The sequence below is a fragment of the Rhinatrema bivittatum genome, chromosome 2, assembly GCF_901001135.1.
Source record: "Rhinatrema bivittatum chromosome 2, aRhiBiv1.1, whole genome shotgun sequence".
NCBI lineage: Eukaryota > Metazoa > Chordata > Amphibia > Gymnophiona > Rhinatrematidae > Rhinatrema > Rhinatrema bivittatum.
Window position 1 is genome coordinate 17069324 of NC_042616.1, and position 23606 is coordinate 17092929.

The following is a 23606-nucleotide window of genomic DNA, read 5'->3' on the forward strand; positions in this document are numbered from 1 at the left end:
AAAAGCTGTTACACCTTACTGAAAGCTTGAAAAACGACATTTATGGGACTTACTCCATTCTTCCCATCCCTTCTATGGAAGTCTCAGCCTTAACACAGAATTCATCTTCCACTCATCATTGAACTTTATTACTCTTGCTTGATTATATTTTGCCTTTAGGTTGTTGTACTCTACATTAATGCAGTTCTCATGATTGTGTGAATCTTATTGCCCTGATCAGATTAGATCCATTTTCAATTATTGTCATCTCTTTACACAAAGACTAACTGTTATGCATTACACCACACTATGTTTTGTCAAATGTTAAATGATAATTGATTGCCATATACTCCAAGCCCATATGCCATTTTGCAAATGCCATGATTTGGATATCTACATACATCTACATACACCAACATGTTACACACCACATTAATTTAAAATACTAAAGTTTTGCTGCTATTCCCAGTTCTCTCATATCCATTATATGATTAATTAAGATGATCATTCATCCCTAGGTCCCATAGATAACTGGTTTGACTTACCATCTATGATTTCATTATTGCTTTCCACGTTATATTCATCTCCAGTTGATATACTCTGCCCTTTTTAGTCCAGACTTGTTCAGACATCTGCGTATCAGTGAAAGACCGGCGCAGTGTGCCGCAACATAGTTTGTCATTTCAGCCTTCACACCGTTCTTAGGCAGCTCATGTGAATAGGCTGTGCAGACAAGTATGTCCTCTTCAATTCAAGTATGTTTAGTAAGTTTAAAGGTTTAATGTAGTCCCAAATGTTTATATAGTTATTCTTGGTGATTGAAGACAGAATTATGACATTCATTTGATTTCCCTATTCTTAAACATCACATTTAGTAGAGTTTGCAGATACCATCCCATTGGTTACAGAGATTTCTTATCCCTCATCCATATGGATGTTTCCTTCGACATCCTACTCCTAATTCAGATTTGAAGCATTTGTTTATATTCCCAAAATGATCAAATGTATGATAGGCTAAGACATAAGCAATAGTACTCCCAAGCATGGTTTTGCTCCTATTAATTAATTATAACTATTGCTTCTGCTATGTCTCAAATACTCTCAAGTTACTCTCAAGTCACCGCAGTTCGTCAACATCTAATGATGAGCATGATTGAATCCCTTTCTGAAACTAATGAATGAGATTTTCCAAGGGAAAAGATTGCATTTCCACAGAATTTGGTTTAATTGATGGGAAACACAGTTTAAAGTGGCTTACATTTCTAAGTGAGTTTGCAATGGTTAATTGTGAGAATGAATGAAGTTTGTTATTTTAATGGCCTGAGATATCATCTGCGAAGACGACAGGAAGCCTTTCATTTACCAGCAGCAATGTTACCTCCTCAGGCTGTTATGCTTAACGATGACGGGTAAGCACCAGGTAGCAAATCATTAGGATTGCGTACCCTGGGCAACCTAAGACAGTGGCATTAACCCTGAGTAGAATGATGGATTATTGCTTCAACCATTCTAACCATTCATTGACAATCAATAATCAATCATTAAGTAGATCTATTGATTCACATGCTGCTAATAGGACCACATTACAGAATCTTGGATCAACTGGAAGAAGGCCAGAACAATACCTGAATGAAGAATGAATATGAGATTGAATGACAATAAAACAAAGTACAAACTGAGTATGCCTGAACAATTGTGATTGTGATTGTGAGTGTGAGTTGTATAAAAAGAATGATTCAACACCATAAAGAATATGGAAGCCATTTTTAACAGTCCAAAAGGTGGGTCATACTAAATTGATGCTATGACCATTTCATTCCAGGAAATACAATCTCAGCCTTTCATTTGTGAATCGTTCCCAAACGATTCAAGGGGGGAATGTACATAGGCCTTAAGCCTGAATGTGTATTTCCTGATTCTGCTGGCAACATATTCCACCACCATGTGCTTTGGCAAAGCTCATTACCGGAAGAAGGCAACACCCCAGAGACGGTGCCTGATTGGACAATAAAGCTACGTTCATAATTGGATATTAGAAGAAATTAATACACCCAGGATGTGCATCAATGTATTTCTATTGGACAATGAAAAAAGTTTAAAAGTCTCAACCCGAGCAGTCCAGAGCTGAGAAGCAAGCCTGATGCCCAGTTGCCACTGACCTGCGTCTCCAGAGAAACAACGACTTCCTCTTTCCTTGTTCCTCTTTCTAAATTGTCTATATTGTCTTTGTATTGCTATCAATAAATTTGCCTTTTAGATCATAAAGCTGTCTGAAGGTGCTTTCCGAATACCAGCAGAAAACAAAGGTGTGGCCCCACGCCTAAGGAGAGGAAGCAGAAGTAACAGCAGGACCCTGGACAGCGGCCCTGCTGAGAAAGGAGGAGCTGAAGCAGGAGCTGGGCCGTGCAGGCCCCGACACTGAAATGACAACGTCCTGCCACTTAGGAGAAGGTCTGGAGGCGGCTCCTGCCGCAAGAAGACCCCGGGGACTGCGGCCTCCGGATCGTATCGAGGAAGACGATGTCAGCAGCCTCCAGGCCGCGGGACAAGCCAAAGACCGCAGCGCCCTGCTGCGGCGAAGGAGACTGGCACAGCCTCGGGCAGCCGCAGGAGCAGCAAGATGGCGGCCTCAGGACCACAGAGGCAGGACCGGAGCATCTCCATGCCGCAAGGAAGATCCCCGGGGCGGCTCCTGCCGCGTCGGCATGATGGCGGCCTCCTGCTGCTGCAGGAAATCCCGACACGGCTCCTGCCATGCCAGCCAGACAACGTCAGAGGTCGGGCCGGGCTGCTGAAGAAAAGTTGAGAGCGGCGAGCAGGATCGCAACACATATATGGTTTATGGTTTATTATTTTTATATACCGTCACATCGGCATGGCCTTCACAACGGTTCACATTCAATAACATAAAAGAAATACGAAACATTTATCAAATATAGCGGCATCTAAAATCCGTTAAAAAGAACATAAAATTACATTTTAGATGCTAAAACAATAAATAATTTTAAGTAATAGTAATAATCCTAAAAAGCCGAAATACATGGCAATCTACATAATATAAAATACATTGCAACGGATAAAATAATAAAACTCATAAACAAATCAAGGGATACATAAGCGTGTATATGGGCATGTGTAAAGTTACTGCAGTATTTTACAACCTGCACACATATGATATGTGCAGATTATAACATACGAGCACTATATCTGTAATCTATATCTATATCTGTAATCTGTAAGCACCTGTATTTATTATAAGAACTTGTATTTACTATTTATATTTATTATTTAGCCATTAACATTGTTCTGTTACCACTTGGTACTATTTCTCTCCTTCACCTCTAACTCTAAGTTCCTACTAAGTTAGCCATGTTATTTATACCCAATCGTTGGATGTAATTGTACATTTGTTTAATTGTTCAATCTGTTTGATGTAATTTTCTGTTCCTTGTTCCGTGTAAACCGAAGTGGTATGCACTAGTGCATGAACTCCGGTATATAAAAGCCTTTAAATAAATAAATAAATAAATAAATAAATAAATAAATATATTTGCAAACTTGCTGGCATATGTAAAAACCGAGAGCCATGCAAGTTCAGACTTATCTGGATAAATGGTGACATATACCTGGCTATTGGATTGGATAAGTTCTTGGAGGAGAGGTCCATTACCTGCTATTAATTAAGTTGACTTAGAAAATAGCCACTGCTATTACTAGCAACGGTAACATGGAATAGACTTAGTTTTTGGGTTCTTGCCAGGTTCTTATGGCCTGGATTGGCCACTGTTGGAAACAGGATGCTGGGCTTGATGGACCCTTGGTCTGACCCAGTTTGGCAGGTTCTTATGTTCTTATGTTCTATTTATCTGGCTGAATAGTGGCACTTAGCTGGATAAGTCTGAAAAGCGCTCACTGTAAGTTCACTTCAACATTGTTCCAATGTATCTGCCCCTGAGGCAACAGTTCAGTTCTCTGTAAACCGGTGCGATATATATTCTATACAGGAACATCGGGATATAAAAATTAAAAATAAATAAATAAATAAATGCTCCAGTGGTAATCAGTGAAGTCATAAGCCAGGGGTGGTGAAGGAATCAGAATGCACGTTACGAAAGAAGCCATGCTCCAGTGCTAGCCAGTGAAGTCATATGCAACACTAGAAAGGCCTCAAGTCTCACCAGCTCAATTTTCCTATGCTATGAATTTAGCAAGAAGACTTAGCTGTTCAGCATGGGCAAATTTTCTAAAAGCAGAGCTTTATCAGCTAACTCTCAAACGGGCCGATACAGTAAGGAGCGGTAGGGAGAGCTGCGTTAGTGCCGGGCGCACCCGCGGTTGCCACACGCACAGTGCAGCTCACCTACCGCTCGATCCTGTATGTAAATAGCTTGCAAATGCAAGCTGCGTCTAAGAAGCGAATGTGAAGCGTTAGGCCCGCGCAACCCATTTTACTGTATAGAGAGCTATACAGTATCCTGGGTGCGCTGGCCTAACGCTTCACGGACACGCTGGTACCTGTCATTTCAAATGACATTTGAAATGACAGGTACCAGGAAGTGGACGGTTCTCCTACGCTCGGGATTGCCAGTCCTCTCTCCTCTCCTCCCGAAGCAAGCAACGAAAGTGGAAAAAACGGAAAAAAAAAAAAAGTTGCAAGAGAGAGAGGGGAGAGAGGACGGGCAATCCTACGCTCGGGATTGCCAGTCTTCTCTCCCCTCCTCCCGAAGCAAGGCTCGAAAAGCAGCCTTGCTCCGGGAGGAGGGGAGAGAGGACTGGCAGTGAAAAGCAACGAAGCGACTTACTTTTTTTGCAGCCCAACTCTGGAGACGGACATCGGCGACGAGGGACCGCGGCTCCCCTCCCCTGCTTCCAGCTGCCCGCGAAGATAGACGCATCGCACGGGCGAAAGCGGCCCCTGTGTGTGCAATTGGCCGCTCAAGACGTGACGTCACATGCCGTGACGCCAAACGTCGTGACGTCACTTCTTGAGTGGCCCAATTGCACGCACAGGGGCCGCTTTCGCCCGTGCGATGCGTCTATCTTCGTGGGCAGCTGGAGGCAGGGGAGGCGCGGTCCCTCGTCGCTGATGTCCGTCTCAGGAGGGGGGCTGCAAAAAAAGTAAGTTGCTTCGTTGCTTTTCACTGCCAGTCCTCTCTCCCCTCCTCCCGGAGCAAGGCTGCTTTTCGCGCCTTGATTCGGGAGGAGGGGAGAGAGGACTGGCAATCCTGAGCGTAGGATTGCCCGTCCTCTCTCCCCTCTCTCTCTTGCAACTTTTTTTTTCTTCTTTTTCGCTTTTTTTTTTCTCGCTTTTTTCCACTTTCGTTGCTTCGGGAGGAGGGGAGAGAGGACTGGGGCTGCCCCGGAGACCGGCACCCATGAACGCAGCCAGGGCAGGTGAGCGGGAGCTGGGGGGAATTTTGCCGCCTACCCTTACCCCTGCCTCTAACGCAGGGGTAAGGGTAGGCGGTAAGTTAGCAGGTTAAACGCGCAGCAAAACGGCAGGGTAATAAAGCGATAGTCGGGGCGCGCGTTACTGGATGATAGGGAATAGCTAATTCAATCGTTTACATGTAATATACATGCCGCGGGCGGAAGGGGTTACCCGGTGATTTAAGGACGCGGTAAGAGTAGGTTAAAGGGGATTGGGGATCGCAGGAAGGGCTAACGCGGCCGAAAAGTGGGTAGAAAGCGGGTTAGGAGCAGGGTAACCGCGGCCGCACTTTACTGTATTGACCTGAAAGTTGCCCAGTTAAACCTTTTGAAAATCCGTGCCAAATAATTAAAAAAAAAAAGGAAATAATTCTTCACACAGCATTGTCACGGGATGTTGCGGAGACAAATTATGTAACGGAATTAAAAAAGAGATAATGGACCTGAATAATGTGGGGGTTTGCATGTATTCAAACAGATGTTAATGTGCATGCAATTAGTTTCTTACATAAAAGCCATACTAAACTGAGAGATCAAAGCCATGCTGAGAAGATCACAGCCGCTAAATGCAAAAAATATGGGATAATGAGCTCATTAGTTCATTAGCTACCATTTACTAACCTGCACAATTTGGAGCAAACCGGGTGCTAACCCATTTGCAACCTTCACCCAACACCACAAATTAAAAAAAACCCAAAACTTCCCTCTCCCAGATTGCTCTCTCAATTGTAACCCATAGTTACTAACTAGAATGATACTCTAGCACTCCTTGTGGAATTATTAATATTTTGTTACTGTTTTACCTGAGAATGCTCCAACTTTAGTTGAGTCATTCCTTGGAGAGCTTTGGAAGAGACAAAATGTTTCTCTCCAGCATGCAGCAATAGAGGACCCAGCTCCCTGTAGAGCATTTGCAAGCTCCAGGGAATGAAAAGCCAACTAATTTAACAGGACATAGTAACATAGTAATAATGGCAGAAAAGGATCACATGGTCCATCCAGTCTGCCCAGCAAGCTTCTTATGGTAGCATCTGTCATGCCGTGCAGGTTACCCCTCTATTTCTCTGAGGGGTAGCAACTGCTGATCCATGCAGTTATCCCCAAGCCTTATCATAACCTATAAAAAATGTAATACTAGCATCATTTTTACTGGATGATGAGCCTTCTTGAAAATTCAGTGCTGCTTGATGTGCTTTGCTTTTGGACTTGGCCTTTAGGGATCCACAGTGTTTATCCCATGCCCCTTTCAATTCTATGACTGTTTTTGTCTTCAGTAACCTCTCTGGAGGAGCATTTTAGGCATCCACCCTCCTCTCCGTGAAGAAATATTTCCTGACATTGATTCTGAGTCGTGCCCCCTGGAGTTTCATTTCGTGACCCCTAGTTCTAGTGTTTCCATTGCAATGGAAAAGGTTCAATGTGCATCATTAACACCTGTCAGCTATCTGAATGTCTGTATCCTATCTCCCCTACTCCTCCTGTCTTCCAGGGTATACATTTTTAGATTCTTCAATCCCTCCTCATAAGTCTTCTGATACTAACCCTACACTATTTTGGTCACTCTTCCCTGAACCGCCTCCATCCTGTCTATCTTTTTTGTGTTACGGACTCCAGAAGTAAACACAGAATTCCAACTGAGGCGTCACCAAGGACCTGTACAAGGGCATTATCACCTCCCTTTTCTTACTGGTTATTCCTCTCTCTATGCAGCCCTGCATTCTTCTGGCTTTAGCTATCGCCTTATCACATTGCTTTGCCATCTTCAGATTGCCAAACACTTTTACCCCAAGATCCCTTTCCCAGTCCATGCACATCAGTCTTTCACCCCCTTCACATGCATCTCTTTTGGATTACTGCACCCCAGATGCATGATTCTGCACTTCTTGGCATTGAATCCCAGCTGCTAAATCTTAAACTACTCTTCAAGCTTTCTTAAATCACTTTTCATTCTCTCTACTCCTTCAGACGGGTCCACTCTGTTTCAGATCGGAAATAGACAAACTTTACCTTTTATCCCTTCCACAATGTCGCTCACAAAGATATTGAACAGAATCGGTCCCAAAACCGATCCCTGTGGCATTCCACTTAACACGGTTCTCTCTTCAGTGTAGGTTTCATTACTATCACACACTGTTTCCTATCGGTCAACCAGTTTGTAATCCTCGCCGCCACCTTGGTGCTCATTCCCAAGCTTCTCATTTTATTTACAAGACTGCTATGTGTGACCGTATCAAAAGCTTTGTGGAAATCCAAGTAAATCACATTGAGTGCTCTTCCTTGATCCAGTTCTCTACTCACCAAATCAAAAAAAAATCAATCAGATTTGTCCCCTGGTGAATCCATACAGCCTCTGATCCAGCAACCCACCCAACTGTAGACACTTCACTATCTTTTCCTTAAGCAACGTCTCCATTTTCCCTTCACCAAGGTGAGGCTAACTGCTCTGTAGTTTTGAGCCTTCTCTCTGCTACCACTCTTGTGAAGTGGGACCACAACTGCTCTTCACCAAACCCGTGGCAAATGTCCTGTTTCCAGAGATCTATTGAACAGTTCCTTCAGCAGGCCCGCCAGCACATCTCTGAGCTCCCTCAGTATCCTGGGATGTACCGCATCAGGCCCCATGGCCTTGTCCACTTTCAGTTTTCCTAGCTCTTCCAATACATTCTCTTCTGTAAATGGAATTTTGTCTACCACATCCCCATCTACTGCCTTATCTACCAGCAATGGTCATCTTTAGTGAACATCAAACTGAAGTATTTTGTTTAATATTTCTGCCATTTTTTTGTCTCTATCCACACATTGCTCCTCGTCACCCTTCAATTTCACTCTACCTCTTCGGACCTTTCTCTGATAATATCTGAAAAATGTTTTGTCACCTCGCTTTACCTCTTTGGCAATCCTTTCTTCCGCCTGACTTTTTGCTTTCCTGATTTCTTTCTTCTTCTCCCTCAGTTTCATAAGATATTCTTCCCTGTGTTTCTCTTTTTGGGATCCTTATACTTCTTGAACGCTGTTCTTTTTGCCTTTATTTTTTCAACCACCTCCTTTGAGAACCAGATCAGTTTTTTTCCTTCTCCTTTTGATCACTTTGCTAACATACAGATTTGTTGCCTTAGTAATAGTTCACCCATCATCTCCCAGTCTCTCTGGTTCTTCCTCCAGGAACATCCCCATTTTGACAAAGTCAGTATTTTCGAAATTCAAAACTCGGGTGTTCATGTGACTTTGCGATATCAAACCATACCCGTCCGATGATCACTGGTGCTGAGGTGGGCACCCACCTGGACATTAGAGACATTTTCCCCATTTGTAAGCAGTAGATTGAGTATCACACCCTCCCTCGCGGGTTCCATTACCATTTGTCTGAGCAGAGCCCCTGGAAGGGGCATCCACTTTCTCTCTAATCTTTGCAGATTCCGCAGAAGGGACGCTCCAAACCATATCTGGCAGATTACAATCTCCAATGAGCTACTTGTTTCTCTTCTTTCCCAGCTTTTGGATGTTTTCAACTGGATCTCTGTCCAGTTCTTCCATTTGAATCGGAGGTCTGTAGACTACACCAATGTAAATGGAAGCAGCTTACTCTTTTAGGACAGCCCATAATGCTTCTTCCCTACCCCACATTCCTTGCATTTCAGTTGCTTGGATATTGTTTTTGACATAGGGAGCTACTCCTCCCCTTTTTCTGTCCTCGTTCCTTCCTTATCACGTTATAGCCAGGGATGGATATTTCCCAGTCATGAGGCTTAGGGAATCAGGTCTTTGTAACAGCAACTATGTCTAAGCCCACTTCCATCGTTAAGGCCTGCAGCTCTGGGATTTCATTGCCCAGACTTCGAGCATTTGTGGTCATAGCTTGCCAACTTTTCTCCCTTGGTTTGTTGCTCTTTCTAGTCACCTTTTCTGCTATTCTGAGCTGATTGATTCTGTTATTTTCTTTTACCAGTTCTTGCATTGCTTGGGGGTGACAAGGCAAACAAATCTTGTAGATATCAGACTTTTTTAAATTAACAAACTGACAGGCCGATTCAGTAAAGTCCGCGGGAGAGCGGACGAATGCCCACTCTCCCGGCGCACGCGATTCAGTATTTAAATTAGGTGGTGCGGTAGAAACAGGCAAAAGGAGGCGCTAGGGACACTAGCGCGTCCATAGCGCCTTTTAGCCCGGAGCGGCGGCTGTCAGCGGGTTTGACAGCAGACGCTCAATTTTGCCGGCGTCGGTTCTCGAGCCCGCTGACAGCCACTGGCTCGGAAACTGGACGCCGGCAAAATTGAGCGTCCGGTTTTCGGCCCAACAGCTCCGGCCCATTTAAAAATTTTTTTTTCTTTTACTTTTTTTACCCTTCGAGACCTCAGACTTAATATCGCCATGAAATTAAGTCAGAGGGTGCACAGAAAAGCAGTTTTTACTGCTTTTCTGTGCACTTTCCCGGTGCCAGCAGAAACTAGCGCCTACCTTTGGGTAGGCGCTAATTTCTTAAAGTAAAATGTGCGGCTTGGCTGCACATCTTACTTTCTGTATCGCGCGGGAATACCTAATAGGGCCCTCAACATGCATTTGCATGTTGAGGGCCCTATTAGGTGCCACGGGTTGGACGCGCGTTTTCCGCCCCTTACTGAATAAGGGGTAAGGGAAAACGCGCGTCCAAGAGCAGGTTAACAGTGCGCTCTGTCGGAGCGCACTGTACTGTATCGGCCTGACAGTTACTTAATACAGGCTAGCAATACATATAGCTTGGAAAAATAAAGATTTCAAACCATGCAACACAGAAATGTAGAAGAATTAATGTCAGCAAGAAAGCAATCTATATTATGGCTAATTTTAAATTTAAAAAAATCACCTTATCTGGCCACAAGGACAGGTAGCAGTGTGTGTCTCTGCCTGCACGGCACTGACATGCTGAGGCCATGGGGTTTAGTGAAATCGCAATGTATGAGCAGTATCACCTGGTCTGGATGATCAGACAGGATTAATATCTTTTGATGTACTGGCAAATCTGGGGATTCCATTGAACTGTATGAACTAGCTCTTAAAGTATAATCTCCATCTGTCATGTTATATGTGTGCAAGGAAATCAGTGAGATGGTTGGACTCAGTTGGAATGAATCCTGTGCTTTTATTTTGGAGTCGCACGAGAGCATGGAGAGGGGATGGACCGGGATGGAAGGTTCACCCAAAGCCTAATTATTTGAGAAATCCTGCTGATTATGGGAGATAGTGTAGTGCAGGCTATACAATGGTATCCCCATACCCCTCTAGGAAGGCTCATGGCATCAATCCCAGGCCTGGATCCGGTTTTGCTGGAAGCCCAACCAGGAGAAGGAAGAACTGCGGAGTATTTTGATTCTCACCTGAGAGTCTCTGCTGTTCCACATGATAGAACTCATGTTGATCCTGACCTCTTTACCTCTGGGTGCCCAGGGGTCAAACTTCCCAACTTTCACAAGCTCAAATGTGTCATTGTGGGATATCTGCATATTAATTACATCATAAAAGGCAGGAACGTCTCCATTTTTATCAAAAAATATGCTTTCACCTGTCTTGGTCGTAAAATGGATGTTTTTCAAATAATGCAGAACCTGAAAATGGGAGATAGAAGATGTTTGCATGAAATGTAAGTGAATTAAAATGAAATTCTACTCAAAAGGAAAGCATGTGAGAATTAATGTCACATTGTGAAGCCCGTTAATGTAATTCCCCCTCACAAGTGCTCATGAAGGTAAATCTGCATCCTGTGAGCCATAGACAGTGCATAGAAAAGGCATGGACAGTCTAAATCTCCACAAAAATAACTTGCAAAACGTGGCTGAAACAGCTGAAGAGCCCTGACCCACGGTGACGGCACTGAAGCAAATAGCTGGGTCCCCAGCCCGACTTCCGAGACACCCCCTGAGGTGCATTTAATGTGTGAGCCAACTTTCTTTTTTTTTTTTTCAAAAATAATTTTTTATTAACAACAGGGGAACGTCATTCACAGATACTAATTTCCATAGACACATCCAAAAGAACCATAACAGATACCAGTCAGTACAATACATAAAGTAGGGAGCAGCAAAAACATCCACAGCAACATTTACCTCCGTAATTTTGTAGTAAGTGTTCCCCCCTCTGACTACCCACTTCCCCCTGCCCGTCCTCCCCCAGTAACCAGCATTCCACCATGCTAGAAGTCGTACACCAATCATACCCCAATCACACCGCAAACAACCATCATTCATACTCTACCCTCCCCCCCTCTGCCCCCCCTCCCTAGCTTGCACCTAAGACCATGTTGACGTGCAGCCATTATCAATAAGGCCAGCTTGCATCTCCTTAGGGAAAAGAGCAAAGCATGCATTCCAACAGGCACAGTATACTGCATCCTTTTTCAGTTTGCCAACTAGGAAGTCCATTCTATCCATCTGTAGAAGAGACGCCATTCTACCGAACCAGGCCGTGAGTGACGGCAACACTGTCGGGTCTGTCCAATCCGCCAGTACAGTGCGACAAGCCACCATAACAGCCATACGCTCAAATTTCGCCTTCCAGTAACTCCCAGGAAGTGAGGAAGACTGCACGCTTGCCAACAGAACATGTGGCCGGACTGCCTGATTTGGGTCCCTTCCCCCCCAGACCTTACCTGGCGCAGGGAGGTATGGTGTAACCCAGGGACAGAAAAAAAATAAAAGGACAAAAGATAATAACTAGACTGGTGACAACTGTATCCCAGATTTGCAGCAGGGGGACAATTGGGCACTGTTCTTTTCCCTGTGGAGCAGAGTGATGTCCTAATAAAACTGTTTCAGTGTAAATCCAGCAGGAGACTTGTGCTGTTGCAAAAAGCAGCTGATATCGGATTACAAGAGGCACATGGGTTCAGTTACTAAAATGAGCCAATGGGGAACCAGCTCATTACCCGGAAGGAGGAGAGAACGTCAGACCAATCAGTGAGAAGCAAGCTAGAAAATGAGCCAATGGGGAACCAGCTCATTACCCGGAAGGAGGAGAGAACGTCAGACCAATCAGTGAGAAGCAAGCTAGAAAATGAGCCAATGGGGAACCAGCTCATTACCCAGAAGGAGGAGAGAACGTCAGACCAATCAGTGAGAAGCAAGCTAGAAAATGAGCCAATGGGGAACCAGCTCATTACCCGGAAGGAGGAGAGAACGTCAGACCAATCAGTGAGAAGCAAGCTAGAAAATGAGCCAATGGGGAACCAGCTCATTACCCGGAAGGAGGAGAGAACGTCAGACCAATCAGTGAAAAGCAAGGAAAAAAAAGGCAGGAGGGATGCAGGCTGCCAGAGAGAGCAGCAAGGGGAAGGAAAGCAGAGAGCTGGGCTTGGGCTAGGATCCCTCCTTGCCTTTCGCCCATGGCTACCAGGAGCCAGAGCAGAGCAGAAGGAGAGTCCAGGAGCTGAGAGTTTACGTCCCCCTCCTGCAGGACCTTGTTCAGCTAAGTAATCCTACTTTGCTCAGCAGCCATACAGCGATTCCAGCTGTCTTTCTGGGGGCCCAGACTGTTGCATCGCTGAGCTGCAAGATAAACCCCTGCTGTTTGCTACCAACCAAGTAGGGGCCTACCCTGAATTTATAAATCCCTGCATCAGGGCAGGCAACCAGCTTGTTTCCCCTAGTTTGGAGCCTCGATAAGCTTGGAGCTTCCCCAGAGAGAGCCATTACTTTTCAACTTATACAGCCTGCATTGATTATGATTTTACAACCATTTTTCTTGCTTATACTCGTGCCCAACGTTCTTGTGATTTTTTCCTTTTCTTGGGGTGTATACACTCCTTGGACTGGGAACTAATGAGAGTAACAGTAGAACATTCTGTTGTGCACTGGTATGACGTTTACCCTTAAGCTCTTGGGTAACCCTCAGGTTTTCCAGAGGGGCAGTCTGAGCAGGAGAATCCACAGACTGCTACTGATAATTCAAGTTGCTCATAGTCCTGGGTGACTGGGCAGGTTGCTTAATTTACTGGACAAATATTTGGCCAATGTGTGATTGTCAGGCTTATGGATGTGTGCTATTAATAATTATTTTCCCTTCTTTATCATTTCTGTATTGTTCTGTATACCTGTTCATAGTAAAAAAAAGTTAGTTTACAGTAAAGTGGTGATTTTTGTGCTGTACACTGTTCCCAGGTGTGGAGTGAGAACCACAGAGACCCCTAGGAGAGAGGATCGGGGCATTTGGATCATTTATCCCAGAGGAGCTAACATAACCCGCAACACCCACTCTGACCCTCATACCCATGGGTGCAGGTGGGGGTTTTTCTTCTTGTGCAGCCCCTCTCCCTTGGCAGCATGGTACTTGAGGGGATGCTACAAACACGTCCTGTGGTATTGACAGTATTGTCTGTGCATTGAGTAATATTGTGGTCAGGACTGACTTCCAGAAGGGCTGCATCAGCTTGCAGGCGAATAGACGATGATAGAGAGTACCTTCCGTCTTGCCACATTTAAGACAGAGAGGAGACTGGGCGAGCTTCATCTGGAACCGGCAGACATCATCATAGTAAATGTAATGCAAAATTTTAAATTGTATCTCACGTAGACTCACATCCGGGAGCTGTTTATATAAGGCTGTAAAATGCGCTATCATCTGTTTCGTAGTGATCGGAAAGTCCAGAATGGTGGCCCATCGGGTTTCCAGATAGTCCATGCGGTCTGCTTGCCGCAGCTTTTGTCCCATCTTTTTCCAACCAGTAATAGTATTCGCGAGACAAGCCGTGTCAAACACTTTAGTGGCAAAATCAGTCTCAACCACCAACTCCGCCGGTGACCAGGAGAAGGATTGCACATAGTGATGGGCTTGCAAGTAGGCATAAAACTGGCGCACTGGTATTTGGAAGGTGCGCGCAAGGGTGGTAAAGTCCAGTAGCAGGTGCGTGTCAGGATCATACATATGAAATACAAAGACCAACCCGTTATCCGCCCAACACTGGAAAACAGCACCACTATCCCTCCCCGGTAAGAAACCTACATTTCCCAAAAAGGGCATCAGGAGAGAGGCAACACCGGTCCGACCACTGAGTTTATGGAGCCACCTCCATGCACATGTGCATGGGTAAAGCAGCACCCTAGAATAAGCCACTGCACACCTTGCACCCGGGCAGTGTTGAATAATGCTCAGTGGAGATCCGGGGCAGACATCTTGGCTAATATCCCTCTTTCACAATACTTAAAGGACCTGGTTAGCCATTCCCCCACGAAACGCAACTGGCATGCCGCGTTGTAAAGCCGAAAGTCCGGCTGATGTGGTAGGCCTGATTGACAAACTGAAGAGTAGTAAATCACCTGGACCGGATGGTATACACCCCAGAGTTCTGAAGGAACTAAAAAATGAAATTTCAGACCTATTAGTAAAAATTTGTAACTTATCATTAAAATCATCCATTGTACCTGAAGACTGGAGGATAGCAAATATAACCCCAATATTTACAAAGGGCTCCAGGGGCGATCCGGGAAACTACAGACCGGTTAGCCTGACTTCAGTGCCAGGAAAAATAGTGGAAAGTGTTCTAAACATCAAAATCAGAGAACATATAGAAAGACATGGTTTAATGGAACAAAGTCAGCATGGCTTTACCCAGGGCAAGTCTTGCCTCACAAATCTGCTTCACTTTTTTGAAGGAGTTAATAAACATGTGGATAAAGGTGAATCCGGTAGATAGTAGTATACTTGGATTTTCAGAAGGCGTTTGACAAAGTTCCTCATGAGAGGCTTCTAGGAAAAGTAAAAAGTCATGGGATAGGTGGCGATGTCCTTTCGTGGATTAGAAACTGACTAAAAGACAGGAAACAGAGAGTAGGATTAAATGGGCAATTTTCTCAGTGGAAGGGAGTGGACAGTGGAGTGCCTCAGGGATCTGTATTGGGACCCTTACTTTTCAATATATTTATAAATGATCTGGAAAGAAATACGACGAGTGAGATAATCAAATTTGCAGATGACACAAAATTGTTCAGAGTAGTTAAATCACAAGCAGATTGTGATAAAATGCAGGAAGACCTTGTGAGACTGGAAAATTGGGCATCCAAATGGCAGATGAGATTTAATGTGGATAAGTGCAAGGTGATGCATATAGGGAAAAATAACCCATGCTATAATTACACAATGTTGGGTTACATATTAGGTGCTACAACCCAAGAAAGAGATCTAGGTGTCATAGTGGATAACACATTGAAATCGTCGGTACAGTGTGCTGCGGCAGTCAAAAAACCAAACAGAATGTTGGGAATTATCAGAAAGGGAATGGTGAATAAAACGGAAAATGTCATAATGCCTCTGTATCGCTCCATGGTGAGACTGCACCTTGAATACTGTGTACAATTCTGGTCGCCGCATCTCAAAAAAGATATAATTGCGATGGAGAAGGTACAGAGAAGGGCTACCAAAATGATAAGGGGAATGGAACAACTCCCCTATGAGGAAAGACTAAAGAGGTTAGGACTTTTCAGCTTGGAGAAGAGACGACTGAGGGGGGGATATGATAGTGGTGTTTAAAATCATGAGAGGTCTAGAACGGGTAGATGTGAATCGGTTATTTACTCTTTCGGATAGTAGAAAGACTAGGGGACACTCCATGAAGTTAGCATGGGGCACATTTAAAACTAATCGGAGAAAGTTCTTTTTTACTCAACGCACAATTAAACTCTGGAATTTGTTGCCAGAGGATGTGGTTAGTGCAGTTAGTATAGCTGTGTTTAAAAAACGATTGGATAAGTTCTTGGAGGAGAAGTCCATTACCTGCTATTAAGTTCACTTAGAGAATAGCAATGGTTACATGGAACAGACTTAGTTTTTGGGTAATTGCCAGGTTCTTATGGCCTGGATTGGCCACTGTTGGAAACAGGATGCTGGGCTTGATGGACCCTTGGTCTGACACAGTATGGCATTTTCTTATGTTCTTCTTATGTTCTTATATTAAGCCCACCCTGTTCCCGGGGGCGCTCCAACACAGTGTAGGTAAGACGGGCGCGCCTCCCCTTCTATAGAAAACGCTGTATACTAGAGCGCAATCTACGGAGGTCTCGGACCGTCACCCAGCATGGGACCATATGCAGAAGGTATAAGAGTTTGGGCACTAGCACCATTTTTAACAAGGCAATTCTACCAAAAAGGGACAGTGGGAAGGGGTTCTATAACTGTAAGTGCGTCCGGAGTTGGCGTTGGTGTACTTTTGTTGGCGCTCCAGGCGCAAACAAAAGTACGCGGGATTTTAGTTGATATGCGCGTAGCCGCTAAAATCCTGGATCGGCGCGCGCAAGGCTACCGATTTCGTGTAGCCGGCGCGTGCCAAGCCGCGCAGCCTACCTCCGTTCCCTCCAAGGCCGCTGCGAAATCGGAGCGGCCTCGGAGGGAATTCGCTAATGCCCTCCCCTCACCTTCCCCTCCCTTCCTCTACCTAACCCACCCCCCCGGCCCTGTCTAAACCCCCCCCTACTTTTGTTGGGGGATTTACGCCTCCCAGAGGGACGGTTCCGGAGGGCGCGGCCACGCCCCCGGGCCGAAACCACGCCCCGGGCCCGCCCCGAAAACGGTGCGCCGCTCGGCCCCGCCCCCGACACGCCCCCCTCGGAAAACCCCGGGACTTACGCGAGTCCTGGGGCTCTGCACGCGCCGGTAGGCCTATTGAACATAGGCGCACCGGCGCGCAGGGCCCTGCTCGCGTAAATCCGGGCGGATTTACGCGAGCAGGGCTCTTAAAATCCGCCCCTTAGTGAATTGCATGGGAATAACTAATAGGGCCATCAACATGCATTTGCATGTTGCAGGCGCTATTAGTTTCGGGGAGGTTGGACGCGCTTCTTCGATGAGCTATTACCCCTTACTTAATAAGGGGTAAAGCTAGCGCGTCAAACGCGTGTCCAAACGTGGGCTAACAGTGTGCTCCGCCGGAGTGCATCGTACTGTATCGGCCTGTATGTGCATTGTTTTTAGGGAAAAAGTATTTTCAGAAGAAGCTGCAAATCTCTGTTGGCACTTTTTCCCAAGGCAATTTTCAAAGGGAAAATGTATACCAACTTTCTATTTGAAAATTGGAACTAAGCCCATGGGAAAAGTATCCAGAGACTTTGCAACAATCTGCATACATTTGAAAATTGCCCCTTTTATTTTTATGTGGAATACTGGTATTTTAGTAAAGAATCCTCCCCCAAAATTGTGTGATTTATATTTAATTTAATAGAATAGAGCATCAGAAAAAGCAAAATTGCTTACCTTGTAATAGGTGTTATCCCAGGACAGCAGGATGTAGTCCTCACATATGGGTGACGTCACTGACGGAGCTCTATTGCGGAAAACTTTCTGTCAAAGTTTCTAGAAACTTTTGACTGGCCCTGAGAGGCCACTGAGCATGCCCAGCATGCCATGATATTCTCAGCCACAGGGGTCTCCCTTCGTCTTGTATGTAGCAATAAGCTTTAGCAAAAAATAAAATAATAAAACGTATCGGACCCAACACCGCGGGGTGGCGGGTGGGTTTCATGAGGACTACATACTGCTGTCCTGGGATAACACCTATTACAAAGTAAGCAATTTTGCTTTATCCCAGGACAAGCAGGATGCTAGTCCTCAATATGGGTGATTAGCAAGCTAGAGGCTGAGTCATTTTGTAGTGAAGCAACACTGAAGTATTGTTGGTGAAAATGAGGCAGCCTAAAATCACAGCAAGTTGGATGTAGAAGGAGTTGGGGTTATACTAGAAACAAGTTCTTTAAGACAGATTGTCCATAGGCTGAATCTTGTCATCCTTCTTTGTCCAAACAGTAATGAGCTGCAAAGGTGTGAAGAGAACTCCATGTTGCTGCTTTACATATGTCGAGAATTGGCACGGAACGATAGTGTGCTACTGAGGTTGACATTGCTCTTACTGAATGTGCCTTTACTCGCCCTTGGAGAGGAAGGCCTGCTTTTTCGTAGCAGAACTGTAAGCAATCTGCTAGCCAGTTGGAGAGAGTGTGTTTGCCCACTGTTTTACCCGGTTTCTTTGGATCAAAAGATACAAAGAGTTCATTGTATTCGGTGTACCGCCATGCACCCAGACTTTTACCACTGTTTTTGGAGTTGTCCTAATGTGCAGGTCTTTTGGCTATCCTTGCAGCAGATGGTTCATTCCATGTGGGGAATTGATCTTTCATTAGACCCCCTTATTTGGTTGTAGGGGTTATCAAGGAAGCTTGATTCATTCCTTACGGGTCGCCAACAGTGTCTTTTCCGGAAGATTATTCTTATTGCTCGTGATGTGATTTTGACACAATGGACTCAACCGATACCGGCTTATAATAGGGTATGGAAGGCCAAATTTCATAAACTGATGCATATGGAGCTCTTGACGGCGAAATCTGTTTCCAAAGCCAAGTATACGAAAGTCCACATTATATGGCAGGACTATATTGCAACTTTGCCAGCAGAGGATTCTGGAGTAATACCGTGATTTGGTCTAGCACCACACCCCATGTCCATTATGTACGGAACTACATATATCAGTCTGATATGTATCTGAAACGTTGGACCTGTTTTCTTACCAATTTCATTTATTATGCTCTTTGTTTCTATCAGATACCAGTGCTGTATGGGTTAGAGGGGAAAGTAAGGTGGGGGGGGGGATAAGGTGGGTTCTTATTTATTAGTTTGAAAAAAGAAAAATGGTTGACAGTTGGTCTTCCCGTGTAACAGGTACCAAGGTGGACCGAAAACGTTGAGCATATGGTTGACCTACTTGTATGGACGTTCAGTGAGGTGATATGTCTCAACAGCTGTCCACTGTATTGTTTCTTGTTGTTTATTTTCTGACTGTACCAATAAAGATATTTACACAAAAAAAAAGATACAAAGAGTTGAATGGATTTCCTGTGGACTGCAGTACGGTCTAAGTAATATGCTAGTGCACGTTTACTGTCCAAGGTATGTAAGGCCTGTTCGCCTTGGTGAGAATGAGGCCTTGGAAAGAATGTGGGCAAAAATATGGATTGTTCAAGTGGAATTCCGTAACTACCTTGGGGAGGAATTTTGGATGTGTCCGGAGTACCACTCTTTCATGTAGGAATTTTGTATAGGGTGAGTATGTGACAAGTGCTTGTAACTCACTAACCCTTCTAGCCGATGTAATGGCTATAAGGAAGATAGTTTTCCATGTGAGAAATTTAGGATCACAGGAAGTCATGGGTTCAAAAGGAGAACGCATGAGCCTTGTTAAGACCAGATTCAGGTCCCATTCTGTGCCAGGTGGCCGAATTGGTGGTTTAAGGTGAGTTAAACCCCTCATAAATCTACTGACAAGAGGTTGTATGGATATTGGTGCATCTCCCATCTTATTATGGTAAGCTGAGATTGCACTTAAATGGACTCTTACAGATGAGGTTTGAAAACCAGAGTCTGAAAGATGGTATAAATAGTCTAATAGAGAAGTTGTGGGGCAGGAGAAAGGGTCAATGTTCTTTTGTGTGCACCACAAAGTAAACCTTTTCCATTTTGAAGAATAATTCTTTCGTGTTGAAGGTATATGTGAAGCTATAAGCACTTGAGAGACATTGGTTGAAAGATTAAGTGGTTGTAAGATCAAGCTTTCAACATCCATGCTGTCAGGGGAAAGGGATTGAAGGTTGGGATGGCGCAACCGACCCTGATCCTGAGTTATAAGAGAGGGAGCTACACCCAGGCGAATTGGTTCTCTGATTGAGAGGTCTAGAAGAATGGGAAACCATACTTGTCGAGGCCAATATGGGGCTATGAGTATCATGGACCCCTTGTCCTGTTGTAGCTTCACTAGAGTTTTGGTTATGAGCGGTATCGGAGGATACGCGTATAGAAGGCCTGAGTTCCAAGGGCGAGCAAAGGCGTCCTTGGCTGGCTGGTGTTTCTGTCTGTGCAGAGAGCAGAATCTGTCCACTTTGTGATTCAGGTGTGATGCAAAGAGGTCTATTGTTGGTTGCCCCCAACGCTGAAATATCCTGGTCGCCACTAAGGGATCCTGGGACCATTCGTGTGGTTGGAACTGACGACTGAGGCGATCTGCAACTAAGTTGTGGATGCCCGCTAGATAAGTTGCCCGTAGAAACATGGAATGTGTCAGGGCCCAACCCCAAATCTGAGCAGCTTCTTGACAAAGGAGATACGAGCCCGTACCTCCCTGTTTGTTCAAGTACCACATGGCTACTGTATTATCTGTTTGGATCAGAACAGTCGTGTGTGAAAGGCAGTCCTTGAACGCATGCAGAGCATAACGTAGAGCTCGAAGTTCCAGGAAATTGATTTGAAATGTTGCTTCGAGTTTTGTCCAAGTACCCTGGGTTTGGAGATTGTCTATGTGAGCTCCCCAACCTAAGGTGGATGCATCTGTAGTTAAAGTTATCTGTGGGACTGGTTGTTGGAAGGGCAGGCCCTTGCGCAAATTGTCCTTGTTTGCCCATCAAAGTAGAGATGAACGTAGTTGGTGGGTGATTTGAATTGGAGAGGACAGTGGTTGAATGGCTTGGATCCATTCTGATCTTAATGTCCATTGGGTTATTCTCATGGCTAGTCTGGCCATAGGAGTGACATGAACTGTGGAGGCCATGTGACCTAGTAAAGTGAGAAACTGATGAGCTGTTGCTTGTTTGAGTGTAGCGAGTTTGCCAACAAGGCAAGTGTCACTGCTCAATCCTCGGGTAGAAAGGCATTTGCGAGGATGGTGTTCAATTCTGCTCCTATGAATTGAAGCAGGTGAGACGGAATGAGATGGGACTTTTGAGTAATTGTTCAATTGAGAGAAGCCAGAGCTCCTTGTTGAGATTGACTTCTGATGACCAGTCGTTTAGATAAGGGAAAACATGAACACTTTCCTTGTGTAAGTGTGCTGCTATTACTGCTAGGCATTTCGTGAACAGTCTGGGAGCTGAAGCGAGTCCGAATGGTAGTACTCTGTACTGGAAATGTTGGTGACCCGCCAGGAAGCGCAGATACTTGCGATGAGGAGGGAATATTGGAATGTAAGCGTCTTGTAGATCCAGAGAACAAAGCCAATCTCCTGTTTGAAGAAGTGGAAGCATGGTGCCTAGAGATACCATCCTGTACTTTTCTTTCTTCAGAAGTTTGTTGAGATTTCTGAGCTCTAGGATGGGATGAAGGCCTCCGGTTTTCTTTGGAATGAGGAAATAACGGGAGTAGAATCCTCTGCCCTGCTGAGTCCGGGGTACTGGCTCTACGGCTCTAGCTCTCATAAGGGTGGATAATTCTGCTTGTAGATGAATTATGTGATTTTCGTTTAGTGAAAGAGTTTTTGGAGGAGAGTCTCTTGGAATTGAGAGGAAATTGAGTTGGTAACCTCGAGATATTATTGAGAGTGCCCATTGGTCTGTTGTTATCTGTAACCAATGGTTGTAAAAGGAGGAAACTCGGCCTCCTACTGGCAGATCTGGTTTTGGGTTGTGGAGATGGCTTTGGTCTCTGGTGGTGGCCTCCTCAAAAACCTGCAGCCGGTCCTGTCTGCGGTGGAGGTTGAGGCCTAGCAGTTCTAGGTTGTCTGGGTTGAGATCTTTGCTGCGGACATGAAGATCTGCCCCTGGATGCTGGAGGGTAATAATGCCTCTGTCTGTAGAAAGGCTTTCGAGAGTCCTTCCTTGGAGGACAGCGAGATGATGATGCAGCAGAATCTTGCGGAACTGACGACAGTTGGCGCAAGGTTTCCGTATGTTCTTTCAGTTGGGCCACAGCATCCTGTACCTTTGACCCAAAGAGGTTGTCACCTATGCATGGCAGATCAACCAATTATTTCTGTACCTCAGGCCTGAGGTCAGAGGCCTTCAACCATGCCCAGCGATGTGCACTGATATCTGAGGCCGCTACTCTCGAAGCTGTTTCAAAGTTGTCGTAAGAGGCTCGGACTTCATGCTTTCCAGCTTCAAGTCCTTTGTGTATTATGGCCTGAGCCTCTTCTTGGTACTGCTGAGGTAGGGAGTTGGAAAGTTCCTGCATCTGCTTCCAAAGATTCCTCTGGTATTGCGTCATATATAGCTGATATGATGCAATCCTTGAATTGAGCATAACTCCCTGGTACACTTTCCTGCCCAAGGAGTCCAGGAATCTATGGTCCTTCCCAGGAGGAGTGGAGGAATGAGGTTTTATTCTCTTGGATTTCTTTTGTGCAGACTCAACAACAACTGATTGATGTGGCAGTTGTGATTTTTGGTATCCAGGAACATTTTGGACTAGATAAGTGGTGTCCACTCTTTTGTTAATAGATGGAACTAAGCATGGATGTTCCCAGAGTCTATGCTGTAACTCCAACAGCACTTTGTGGACAGGGATGGCCAAGACCTCTTTTGGAGGGTCAACGAACTGTAAAACTTCCAAAGTTTGCTGTCTCGTGTCCTCTTCAGATACCAAGTTAAATGGTATTGTGTATGCCATGTCCTTAACAAAATTAGTGAAGGACAAGTCTTCTGGTGGGGATTTCTTCCTACCTTCCGGAGGAGAAGGGTCAGACATGAAGCTCTCAGAGGAAGTATCCATATGCTTGTCCTCCCAGGAATCATATGGGTCTTCTCTACAAGGAGAAGTGGGAGAAGATCTCGGTGGTCGAAAAAGCCCTGAAGGTCCTGGTTGTGGATCATCAAACGGTGTCTGTCCAGGGACTTCTTCATGTGGCTTGGATGGAATCAATTTCGGTGGGAGAGCATCGATGATTGCATCGAATCTGTTCATCAGAACTTGAAATAATGCTAATTCTGGTTGTCCTGGGGCCCCAGGCACTGGCATCGATATTGTAGGAACTGGTTCCGGCATTGGTCCGGGTATTGGCGATGGTAGCGGCGTCGGCATCGGCGTATGCTTTGGTACCGGTGCAGGTAGTGGCTTCGATATTGGTACCGGCATCGGTGGGAGTGCCGGCATCAGTGAGGGCACCGGCATCGGTGTGGGCATTGGTATCGACATCGGTGAGGGCATCAATGGTCAATGACCGCTTGACGGATAAATCCAGTCAATTCCTCCATGATAGCTGGTACAGGCAGAGCAGCTACATGTGGTGGCGGTGGAGGTGTTATCGGTCCTTCCACAGGGCCCTGTGGAGGGTCGATGGTCGGCACATCGAGAGGAGGTGAACACCTCTGCGAAGGCCTCTGTATTTCCTGAAGGCGAGGCCATTTGGCGGTTAATTTCTCTGGGGAGAGTAGAGCCTCTGGAATAGATGGATGGCGATGCTGATGCTTCGGTCGATGTTCTGCCGCTG

At 45.3% G+C, this 23606-nt stretch overlaps 1 protein-coding gene across 1 annotated transcript in view; it reads right to left on the minus strand.

The window, feature by feature from the left end:
- The window catches only part of LOC115086310 (extracellular calcium-sensing receptor-like), a 59062-nt gene that overhangs the window by 29080 nt on the left and 6376 nt on the right, over window positions 1-23606 (minus strand). Inside the window, exon 4 of the mRNA XM_029592742.1 lies at window positions 10762-10989. Within this exon, the coding sequence (XP_029448602.1) occupies window positions 10762-10989 (228 nt within the window). The remainder of the gene's footprint in view (window positions 1-10761; window positions 10990-23606) is intronic.